This window comes from Salmo salar, chromosome ssa24 (genome assembly GCF_905237065.1).
Source record: "Salmo salar chromosome ssa24, Ssal_v3.1, whole genome shotgun sequence".
NCBI lineage: Eukaryota > Metazoa > Chordata > Actinopteri > Salmoniformes > Salmonidae > Salmo > Salmo salar.
Window position 1 is genome coordinate 4,942,977 of NC_059465.1, and position 12,212 is coordinate 4,955,188.

Below are 12,212 nucleotides of genomic sequence, written 5' to 3' on the forward strand. Positions count from 1 at the left end.
ATATCAGATTTTCGCCCCTGCTCTATACTGACGCTTAGCTTGTTTGATTGCCTTGCGGAGGGAATAGCTACACTGTTTGTATTCGGTCATGTTTCCGGTCACCTTGCCCTGATTAAAAGCAGTGGTTCGTGCTTTCAGTTTTGCGCGAATGCTGCCATCAATCCACGGTTTCTGGTTTGGGAATGTTTTAATGTAGTGAAGTAAAAGTAAACCATTTTGAAAATATAAATAGTAAAGTACAGACACCCAAAAAAACTACTTAAGTTGTACTTTAAAGTAGTTTTACTTAAGTACTTTACACCACTGAAGAAATGTAAAAAGCATATCTTTATTGTTTCCATGTTTTATTCAGTTTTTAGGCAATCATGACATCTGGTGGCCAGAGCTATATGTGCATAGTGGTCAATTATTGTTCCTTGAATCCATAGATGTTGAGATTATAAAGCAACGTCTCCTCACGGGTATCTGTACCAGAAACTAAGGTTACATCCCAAATGGCACACTATTCCCTATAAATTACACTATGTAGGGAATAGGGTACCATTTGAGATGCAACGTTTGTGTGTGTAATTTTCATTGAAACTAGAAATTCAATAATTGCATCACTATTGGTTATACAGTCACATTAGGTTACAGAGGAGTTTGTTTGAATTGAGTGACATGCAGAACTGTTAATACACAGTAATCTCTCTGAGAGGGATTGCGTAAGTATTGGTACAGGGATTTTGTTAATGGTTTACTATTCTTTTCCAGGGGAAAAGAAACAGGGGTTGACCCAGAAGCACTTGGAGGAGAGACATCCAGGCAGAAATGACTGAGAACGGCCTCAATTGGTGTGATCTGGAAAAACCCTGAACCAAGTGTGATGGAGGACATTCATCAACTGCCTATTCTCCCCATAGGAGCCAAGGGCTTAAGTGGAGTAAGTCACGCTAAGGTTGGCAACTTACTTGCATTAGTCATTATGCCTAAATAAAGGGTATGAACTATACTGTAACGTATTATAAGTAGCAAAATACAGAGAGAGAAACAAATCTATGAAAGCTTACCCTCAATATTACTGCCTGGAAAGACATTGTCTTGTGCCATTACAATTGCATCATGAGCTAGCTAGCCTACACGGTTGTGTCATTTCCTTATTTCCATTTTTCTATTGAAGTTTTAAGCAAACATTTTTACAAAAGTGAAACCTCTCTGAATCCCAAAAAGCCCTTGTTTGTCCCCTGAGCCTTCCCTATCCCTCCCACTTGCCCACCCACATTTGTCAACCTGATTAGATACAGAAAGAAAATACATATTACTAATAATAACAAAATAAAGTATCTAATATATGAACTAAAAATGTATTGTGTCAGAAAGCTGGGTGTTACAGAAGTTGTGATTTTTCTGTGGTGTTTCTGCATTAGGGACCAAAAGTGAATGTTGTAATGTCATCAAGCTGATGTGAAAGTGGCACACCACCAGAACGGAATGTTTTTCAAGTTTCACTGCAGACTGTTGTTTTGCAGGTGAAAAAAAACTGGCTACAATACAAGTTCTTGAACATATTGTAGTACAAAATAACCTACAGTAGTAAAAGCATCTATGATGTTATCTACTGGCCCATGCCTCCAGATCATAGTACACCTTGTTACCTGGTAGTCTTTGATAGTTGGCACAGATATTACAGAGCCTCTCTCTCCAGTCGGTGTACATCTTGATTCTATGTGTCTGACGCCACTTGAAGTAACCCTCATAGCGTCCTCTGTCTGTGGCCAGCTGCTGTAGGAAGACAGCCAGCCCCTCTGTGCTATTGAAGTCACTGACATGGATGAACGAGCCTGGTGGCACAAGAGCCTCATAGTTAGCCCGAGAGGGCCCCAGAACCACAGGTACTGCCCCTGCTTGGTAGGCATTCCTCCACAACTTCTCAGTTATGTAGTCCAATGCCACTGAGTTTTCAAAAGCCAGGTAGAAGCTACAGTGGCCAATGATGGGTATCAGACTTTGGTCGGTCAGTGGCCTCTTTGACCAGTGTCCATACACCTCTATGGGAATGTACTTCCTCAGGCTCTGGTAGACTTGACTCCTGGCATGGTCCGGCCTGTAGTTGCTGACCACCCAGCTGGCCAAACAAGCCCTCTTCTTGGGGATCACATAGCTGCTACTGTTACCGTTATGTGGAACCGGAACTATCTTCCCATAGGGCATGGATATGTCAGCGTCGCCTCGGTAGCTCATGGTCCAGTTGAACAGTCCATTGTACTTGGTCAGGTTGCCATTGTGCACCGGGGGCTCAAGGGACAGCCAGAGCCAGCGCTGGGAGACTGACCGGGGGAGGTGGAGAGGCAGGGAAGAGCGGCCGGTCCTCAGCTCATGGTTGTGGAAGACCACCACGTCTGCCTGGGGGAACAGGGAGGTGTTGTCACTGAGGAGGCAGCCTGGGATACCGTACTCGTCGCTGCACACATCTCCCTCCAGGCTGTAGGGACGGCCGAAGGGCCAGTGCCACAGCAGGATGGTGAGGTTCCTGGGTTTGTGTTGATGAGCGATCCCTATCTGAGCCAGCAGTAGGAGCCTCTGGTGGAGCACATAAGAGGAGATGCTGAGGAGCATAATGGCTGAGAGGAACAGGGGCATGGAGGCAGTCATCTCTGACCCAGGGGATGACAGGCAGGCAACAGACTGAATGGTGGAATTGCGGCGTACTTTAGTTTAGTCCAGAATCACACAATCTCCTTGGGGTTGTTACTCAAATAGTGTAATATTTCCTCCCTGGTAAGACAATAAGATAAATTAGTATTCAATAGATTCAAGGGCCCAGTCAAAACGCTTAGGAAAAGCATACATTTTCTAAGTCTGAATCGGGTCTTTAAAGAATAGGGTTGGAAGAAGCTCTTGGAATTCCTTATAAATACAGACATGAACAATATGGCAGAAGATTCTCTAATGAATGAAAATAGTCACTTTTAGAAAACTGCGTCAGCTCCACTTCACCTCTGCAATACCACATCCTCTCACTTCTTTCTATTTTTTAGATAACCATCCCACTTTCAGTCAGTATTTCACAATCACTGTGACAGTTAAATACATTAAGTACAGCAAATTATTAGTCTTACGGAAGATGGAATATACAATATCTGAGGATTGATTAATTGATTCAAGTAATCAGAAAATATTCATATATCACTACAAATGGAAATTATCTCTCTTTTTTCACATAGCCCATGTACATAAAAGCACGTTTTCTGCCTCTTCCATATAGTTTCAAAGGAGATGAAATGACAGTCAGAGGAACAGAAATGGTTTCAGATGGTACCTGCTGAAGTGCTCTAGCTTTGTGCTGATTCATGCGGTGTGAAATATAATGTGTGACGCCTGAATGGCCTCCTGCTGTGTGTGGCTATGTAATGAGATACATTTACATTTACATTTAAGTCATTTAGCAGACGCTCTTATCCAGAGCGACTTACAATGTATCATGCTGTGCATAACAGGAACATTATTTTTCAGCCTTCCCAGACCCCTGCACTCTTAGAAAAAAGGATTCCAAAAGGGTTACTCAGCTGTCCCCATAGGAGAACACGTTTTGGTTCCAGGGAAAACCCTTTTTGGTTCCACATAGAACCCCTTTGTGTTTTATGTAGAACCCTCTGTGGAAAGGGTTCTACCTGGAACCAAAAAGGGTTATTCAAAGGGTTCTCCTATGGGGACAACCAAAGAACCATTTAAGGTTTGAGATAGCTCCTTTTTTTCTAAGAGTGCAGTATTCAGAACCATTGCATTCTTCGTGCATAAAGACACATCACGGAGATGTCCCAAAAGGGCCGCAACAACAAACATTTTATCTAATGCATAGATACTCTTTTATTTAGTGTTCTCCCTGGTAGTAAGCCATTCCATCACCGGTTCTTTTTTAAAATTTACCCAGATGAGCATCCCATTCCATAGAACCCTTTTAGTAGCGCTGGCATTGTTAGATTACTTGTTCGCATATTATTGCACTGTCGGAACTAGAAGCACAAGCATTTCGCTACACTCGCATTAACATCTGCTAACCATGTGTATGTGACCAATAAGATTTGATTTGATTTGGCAAATAGAGATGTCTCACGACACCAAGGCTCAGTGGTACTTCTCACGACACCAAGGCTCAATTGTGCTCACCTGGGTGAGGTCCGAGGTGAATGTCTGTCAGTGTTTGCTGTCCTGTGGAGGTAAGACTCACTGAAGATGACTTTTCTCCTGTGAGATTATATAGTAACGTAGGCAGTGGCACATACCAGTGTGTAGGAAATCCAGCCAACTACATCATCTTTCTGTTCTCTCTCAACATGCACTTACCACAAACCACACCCTTGGTTGTGACTTTATGACAGTCATCTGGATTGTACAGCTGAGCTTTGGTAGGGCACTGTTGTAGTTACTCTAAGAATACATTAATTTTACTCTCATTATTTACGTTTTATATGTACTCATTCAATTGTTGGGAGCATATTTAGTGCTCACAACAACAATCACAATAATGAAAGAGCCCACAATAAGCATGTTTCAATCATTAGACGGGGGTACAAGCCGAGTTTTTGGTCAACCGGACGTTCTACGAGATCCTAATCAGTAGATCTTAATCGGTTTTCTGTGCTGAATTCATTTCATATGTTCCAGCTTCCCTTCTTTTTTATTTTTTTTACTGTATTTGAGCTTTGCTAGATAACTTTTCCCCATGAATAATCTAAGCTGTACGCTCAGAACAATCACTTCAGTTGAGGTCATCCGTAGGCACCAAGGGCGTGACTTCTCGATTACTAAACCACAATGTTTTCGTGTCATTGTTGAAAAATGGAGAGGAAAGAGGTACCACACCATGACCACAGAATAACGGTTGTATGTGGCCCAATGCCACTTTTCTTGCAGTTGGCTTGCCAGCAATTTACTTCTGAATCTTACAGTGCATTCGGAAAGTATTCAGACCCCTTGACTTTTTCCACACATTGTTACGTTACAGCCTTATTCTAAAATTGATTAAATAAATAAAAATCCTCTGCAATTTACACACAGTGTAAATGATTTACGTAAGTATTCAGACCCTTTGCTATGAGACTCGAAATCGAGCTCAGGTGCATCCTGTTTCCATTGATCATCCTTGAGATGTTTCTACAACTTGATTGGAGTCCACCTGTGGTAAATTCAATTGATTGGACATGATTTGGAAAGGCACACACCTGTCTGTATAAGGTCCCACAGTTGACAGTGCATGTCAGAGCAAAAACCAAGCCATGAGATCGAAGGAATTGTCCGTAGAGCTCCGAGACAGGATTGTGTCGAGGCACAGATCTGGGGAAAGGCACCAAAAAATGTATGCAGCATTGAAGGTCCCCAAGAACACAGTGGCCTCAATCATTCAAAATCAAGTTTGGAACCACCAAGAGTCTTCCTAGAGAAGGGCCTTGGTCAGGGAGGTGACCAAGAACCCGATGGTCACTCTGACAGAGCTCCAGAGTTCCTCTGTGGAGATGGGAGAACCTTCCAGAAGTACAACCATCTCTGGAGCACTCCACCAATCAGGCCTATATGGTAGAGTGGCCAGACGAAAGCCACTCCTCAGTAAAAGCCACATGACAGCTTGCTTGGGGTTTGCCAAAAGGTACCTAAAGACTCTGAGACCATGAGAAACAAGATTCTCTGGTCTGATGAAACCAAGATTCAACTCTTTGGCCTGAATGCCAAGCGTCACGTCTCTAGGAAAACTGGCACCATCCCTATGGTGAAGCATGGTGGTGGCAGCATCATGCTGTGTGGATGTTTTTCAGCGGCAGGAACTGGGGGACTAGTCAGGCTCGAGGGAAAGATGAACAGAGCAATGTACAGAGACATCCTTGATGAAAACCTGCTCCAGAGCACTCAGGACCTCAGACTGGGGCGAAGGTTCACCTTCCAACAGGACAGTGAACCTAGGCACACAGCCAAGACAATGAAGAGTGGCTTTGGGACAAGTCTCTGAATGTCCTTGAGTGACCCAGCCAGAGCCCGGACTTGAACCCGATCAAACATCTCTGAAGAGACCTGAAAATAGCTGTGCGGCGCTCCTCATCTAACCTGACACAGTTTGAGATTATCTGCAGAGAAGAATGTGAGAAACTCCCCAAATACAGGTGTGCCAAGCTTGTAGCGTCATACCCAAGAAGACTCGAGGCTGTAATCTCCGCCAAAGTTGCTTCAACAAAGTACAGAGTAAAGGGTCTAAATACGTATGTAAATGTGATATTTCAGTATTTTATTATAATTTTTTGCAAACAATTCCAAAAAACAGTTTTTGCTTTGTCATTATGGGGTATTGTGTGTAGATTGATAAGGGGGACAAACTATTTAATACATTTTAGAATAAGGCTGAAACTTAACAAAATGTGGAAAGAGTCAAGGGGCTGAATACTTTCCAAATGCACTGTATCTGTTCAAACACAGCCCTGCCTAGTTTCTCTCCTGTTGTAGACCAGGTCCCGCCCGTGACCATGACCTCAGTTTGGCTACTGTGCAAGAGCTGTCTGATTTAAACTGATAATTGTACCAAAATGGAAGGCTTGAAAAGGGCTATCATTTAAATCGTGTTTTATCTACTCAAACCTTCGCAATAATACACCACAGAGGAGCATTTCCTTATGCTTTTATACATTTATCACACCCCTACTTTCCCCTGCTAACAAATTAGAACACTACTGTCGTGCCACTACCTGCGTGCCCCAATTGGAACTCTATTCTCTATGTAGCACACTATATAAAGGAAAAGGATAACTATCATAGCAGTAACAATTTATAAAAAGACCACTAGATGGCATCGGAAGTAAAGAATTTGCTTTGGCCAGGTATATTCTTTAGGAACAGGTAAATCAATATATAATCCTCGAGTGGTAGAAGTGAATTGATATGAACACAATATTTTGTTTAAGATTTGACTAGAAAACTTATTTGGGTCCTCCCAGACCCCTAGTATTTAGAACCACTGCATAAAGACATGTCACAAAGATGCTCAGTCTGTCTCCATTTTTGTATAATCTCTCTCTGCACACAAACACACACACACACACACACACACACATACAGAGTGACACATGAGTGCATGACTAAACATTTGAGAAAGCAATGGTCATAACAAATATTTTGTAAGGAAGAACAACATTTAGAGAGATCTAGAATTCTACAACTCAGATTTGGGAACTCTGAGAGACTGTCTACACTGAAATGACTAGGTTAAAATTCTAGGTTAAAATAGGTTAAAATTTTACATAGACTACTCGGTTTTGGCTGGAAGAACTTTGTGTTTCAAAGAATAGAATCGAGATTACAGTGGGAGAAGAGGTAGAGTACTGTAGCTGTCTCCGCCCACTAGACCGCACGACGGTGATATTTCTCCCTATACCCACCGTGCTCGGTTCATTCTAACGCATTGCATAAGCACGGTTTCCATTGGATGCTTCTGTATTTTTCCGCGGATGGTGATTGCATACAGAATACCAGCCTGGCTTGCCGCTGAAATACAGCTAGACACATTTAGCCATCAGCGGAGGAAAACAGTAATCTGGTCTATAGTTGAGAGAGAGAGATAGAGAGCGAGAGGTAAAATGGGCAAATAACCCTATATCAAGTCTGTATAGCTTGTCCAACAGAAATGTATCTAAATTGTCATTTAAATACCTCGGAATGGTTCGTAATCCATATCCAAAAATCCACCACTATATGGCAACTTAATTAACGGTGTCATAATTTAACCATTAAACCGCGAGCCTGTGAAAATGGGATTCCTCCACCAGCTACATCTTCTGTTGTGGAAGAATGTGTCTTTGAAGAGGAGAGGACCGGTAAGGAAACATTTTCGTTGATATTCATAGATGATAATTAGAATGGAGACACTTGGAAATGTGGGCCTTCTTTAGCTTGTGCGCTCGCCGGATGTCAGCGCGAGACCCGACAGGCGTCGGTCTACAATAGAATTCGGTTGCTGCAGCTCCATTGCATGTATTTCAGGCTGGCATGATATTCAGAGCCATCATCATGTATCGACTGAACATTTAGCACCTCGTCCCTTTATTATCAATACATCTCATTCACTGATATGTTTGTGAAATTGTAGGCCAATTTGCGCTGCCGTAGTTTCCAAGATGTTTAGATGTGGTGGTGTAGCACCGGGTTTTACTTGTACACACAGAACCACTTGGTGTTGCACCGGGTTTTACTTGCCGTGCACATAGAACTGAACAGGTTGTTGTGTTTCAACAAACAACAATTCATATTAGCTCATGCGCCTCAGTACATCTATCAATGTGGTAGGGAAGAAGATGTAAACACACATTTAATAAACTTTTTTAATTGCAAGTAATTCTGGTATCGTGAAAATGTATCATGATATGCATCTTGAAATGATAATAGATTACATTTAAAGAACTAAATGGTATTCATATAAAAAAAAATGCATAAGTATAGCGTAACCAATTGCTTGTATGCATCTATTTGGGTCTTTTGGATTAAACACCAGCCTCAAGTGTAGCCTAGGCTACCTGACAGACAACGACAGTAAGGACAGGACACTGAGAATGGGGACAGCTGGTGCTCAGTCTAACATCTTGGGAGGGGCACTTTCACAGAGGGGGCAGGTGCTCTGGCACCTATCTGTGCATATCCCAGCAAAAATAAGATGCTCTGAGGTAGCTCTCCCTTCAGATAGGATAATAGAGAGAAAGGACCAGAATCCAAGGATTTTCGCAGCTCTGGCTCATTTTAATGTTATAGTACGTGTATGTCTGTGTTCTGGCGAACACGACTCGTCAACACGTTTTTTAAACGCTGGTCTACACATTGTTTTCTAAAACCACACAGTGGAACAAACGACACTACTTTCTTAGAAAGCTCCCCATCAGTAGCACGTGCACGTGTTAGGCTACACAGTGTTACACGCTTATGTCAGATTAGTAAAGCTGCAGCAGCACCTAAAAGACCCTGAGCAGTAATCTAACTCTTCTATAACTACAGATACAGAATAGCATATTATTAAGTTATAACCTGTTATGATATGATTGTTAGTATGTAAACCCGGACTTAATGGGATTGAATGAACTCTTACATAACTCTAATTAGATGGTGCCTTTCCCATTCATTTGAAATTTGGGCCTGAATATCAAATCAAATCAAATTTTATTTGTCACATGCACCGAATATAAACTTACTGTGAAATGCTTACTTACAAGCCCTTAACCAACAATGCGGTTTTAAGAAAATAAAACTGGCTGTGCGGTAGCAGAGAGAACAGTCCATGACTTAGCTGTCTGGAGTCTTTGACAATTTGTTGGGCCTTCCTCTGACACCGCCTAGTGTATAGGTCCTGGATGGCAGGAACCATGATAGTTTGTTGGTGATGAGGACACCAAGGAATTTCAAGCTTTCGACCTGCTCCACTACAGCCTCGTTGACGTGAATGGGGGCATGTTCTGCCCTCCTTTTGCTGTAGTCCACGATCAGCTCCTTTGTCTTGCTCACGTTGAGGGAGAGGTTGTTGTCCTGGCACCACACTGCCAGGTCTCTGAGCCCCTCCCTATAGGCTGTCTCATCGTTGTCGGTGATTAGGCCTACCACCTTTGTGTCGTCAGCAAACTTAATGATGGTGTTGGAGTTGTGCTTGGCGAACAGGGAGTACAGGAGGGAGGGGACTAAGCACGCACCCCCGAGGGGCTCCCGTGTTGAGGATCAGCGTGGCAGATGTGTGGTTGCCTACCCTTGCCACCTGGTGGCGGCCCATCAGGAAGTCCAGGATGCAGCTGCAGAGGGAGGTGTTTAGTCCCAGGGTCCTTAGCTTAGTGATGAGCTTTGTGGACACTATGGTGTTGAACGCTGAGCTGTAGTCAGTGAACAGCATTTTCATATAGGTGCTTCTTTTGTCCAGGTGGGAAAGGGCAGTGTGAAGTGCAATTGGGATTGCATCATCTGTGGATCTGTTGGGGCAGTATGCGAATTGGAATGGGTCTAGGGTTTCCGGGATGATGGTGTTGATGTGAGCCATGACCAGCCTTTCAAAGCACTTCATGGCTACTGACGTGAGTGCTATGGGCGGTAGTCATTTAGTTAGGTTACCTTCGCGTTCTTGGGCACGGGGACTATGGTGATCTCCATGACATACAGTGGGGCAAAAAACTATTTAGTCAACCCCCAATTGTGCAAGTTCTCCCACTTAAAAAGATGTAAGGGGCCTGTAATTTTCATCATAGGTACACGTCAACTATGACACACAAAATGACAAACAAAAATCCAGAAAATCACATTGTAGGAATTTTAATGAATTTATTTGCAAATTATGGTGGAAAATAAGTATTTGTTCACCTACAAACAAGCAAGATTTCTGGCTCTCACAGACCTGTAACTTCTTCTTTAAGAGGCTCCTCTGTCCTCCACTCGTTACCTGTATTAATGGCACCTGTTTCAACTTGTTATCAGTATAAAAGACACCTGTCCACAACCTCAAACAGTCACACTCCAAACTCCACTATGGCCAAGACCAAAGAGCTGTCAAAGGACACCCGAAACAAAATTCTAGACCTGCACCAGGCTGGGAAGACTGAATCTGCAATAGGTAAGCAGCTTGGTTTGAAGAAATCAACTGTGGGAGCAATTATTAGGAAATGGAAGACATACAAGACCACTGATAATCTCCCTCGATCTGGGGCTCCACGCAAGATCTCACCCCGTGGGGTCAAAATGATCACAAGAACGGTGAGCAAAAATCCCAGAACCACACCTAGTGAATGACCTGCAGAGAGCTGGGACCAAAGTAACAAAGCCTACCATCAGTAACACACTACGCCGCCAGGGACTCAAATCCTGCAGTGCCAGACGTGTCCCCCTGCTTAAGCCAGTACATGTCCAGGCCCGTCTGAAGTTTGCTAGAGAGCATTTGGATGATCCAGAAGAGGATTGGGAGAATGTCATATGGTCAGATGAAACTAAAATATAACTTTTTGGTAAAAACTCAACTCGTCGTGTTTGGAGGACAAAGAATGCTGAGTTGCATCCAAAGAACACCATACCTACTGTGAAGCATGGGGGTGGAAACATCATGCTTTGGGGCTGTTTTTCTGCAAAGGGACCAGGACGACTGATCCGTGTAAAGGAAAGAATGAATGGGGCCATGTATCGTGAGATTTTGAGTGAAAACCTCCTACCATCAGCAAGGGCATTGAAGATGAAACGTGGCTGGGTCTTTCAGCATGACAATGATCCCAAACACACCGCCCGGGCAACGAAGGAGTGGCTTCGTAAGAAGCATTTCAAGGTCCTGGAGTGGCCTAGCCAGTCTCCAGATCTCAACCCGATAGAAAATCTTTGGAGGGAGTTGAAAGTCCGTGTTACCCAGCGACAGCCCCAAAACATCACTGCTCTAGAGGAGATCTGCATGGAGGAATGGGCCAAAATACCAGCAACAGTGTGTGAAAACCTTGTGAAGACTTACAGAAAACGTTTGACCTGTGTCATTGCCAACAAAGGGTATATAACAAAGTATTGAGATAAACTTTTGTTATTGACCAAATACTTATTTTCCACCATAATTTGCAAATAAATTCAGAAAAAATCCTACAATGTGATTTTCTGGATTTTTTTTCTCATTTTGTCTGTCATAGTTGAAGTGTACCTATGATGAAAATTACAGGCCTCTCTCATCTTTTTAAGTGGGAGAACTTGCACAATTGGTGGCTGACTAAATACTTTTTTGCCCCACTGTATGTAGGTATTGCAGACTGGGTCAGGGAGAGGTTGAAACTGTCAATGAAGACTCTTGCCAGTTGGTATGCGCATGCTCTGTGTACACGTCCTGGTAATCCTTCTGGCCTCGCGACCTTGTGAATGTTGATCTGTTTAATGATCTTGCTCACATCGGCTATGGAGAGTGTGATCACACAGTCGTCCGGAACAGCTGGTGCTCTCATGCATGCTTCAGTGTGGCTTGCCTCGAAGCGAGAATAAAATGCATTTAGCCCATCTGGTAGGCTCGCGTCACTGTGCAGCTCACAACTGGGTTTCCCTTTGTAGTCTGTAATAGCTTGCAAGCCCTGCCACGTCTGTTGTGCGTCAGAGCCGGTGTAGTAGGATTCAATCTTAGTCCTGTATTGACCCCTTGCTTGGATGGTTCATCTGAGGGAATAGCAGGATTTGTTATAAGCGTCCGGATTAGTATCCCGCTCCTTGAAGCGGCAGCT

The 12,212-nt window shown here is 43.3% G+C and overlaps 2 protein-coding genes across 8 annotated transcripts in view; one reads left to right on the top strand and one right to left on the bottom strand.

The window, feature by feature from the left end:
• Positions 1-309: 309 nt before the first annotated feature.
• LOC106584966 (alpha-(1,3)-fucosyltransferase 7) lies at positions 310-4,749 on the bottom strand. The gene is made up of 2 exons (XM_014170649.2): positions 4,147-4,749; positions 310-2,754 (listed from the first exon to the last, which is right to left on the bottom strand). Exon 2 carries the CDS (start codon positions 2,629-2,631, stop codon positions 1,591-1,593), a length of 1,041 nt encoding a protein of 346 aa, XP_014026124.1. The 5' UTR covers positions 2,632-2,754; positions 4,147-4,749; the 3' UTR covers positions 310-1,590.
• Positions 4,750-7,404: 2,655 nt separating this feature from the next.
• Positions 7,405-12,212, top strand: part of abca2 (ATP-binding cassette, sub-family A (ABC1), member 2) — a 79,989-nt gene continuing 75,181 nt past the window's right edge. For 4 of the 7 annotated variants that reach the window (XM_014171163.2, XM_014171167.2, XM_045707049.1 and 1 more), the window contains exon 1: positions 7,406-7,832. In XM_014171163.2, the coding sequence (XP_014026638.1) occupies positions 7,767-7,832 (66 nt within the window). In that variant the 5' untranslated portion in view covers positions 7,406-7,766. Of the gene's footprint in view, positions 7,833-12,212 lie in introns of all 7 variants that reach the window. The other 3 variants (XM_045707051.1, XM_045707050.1, XM_045707053.1) reach the window with 1 other exon arrangement.

Bases quoted from the DNA above. Each gene is read 5' to 3' on its own strand.
- LOC106584966 (XM_014170649.2), bottom strand. From the start codon at position 2,631: ATGACTGCCTCCATGCCCCTGTTCCTCTCAGCCATTATGCTCCTCAGC.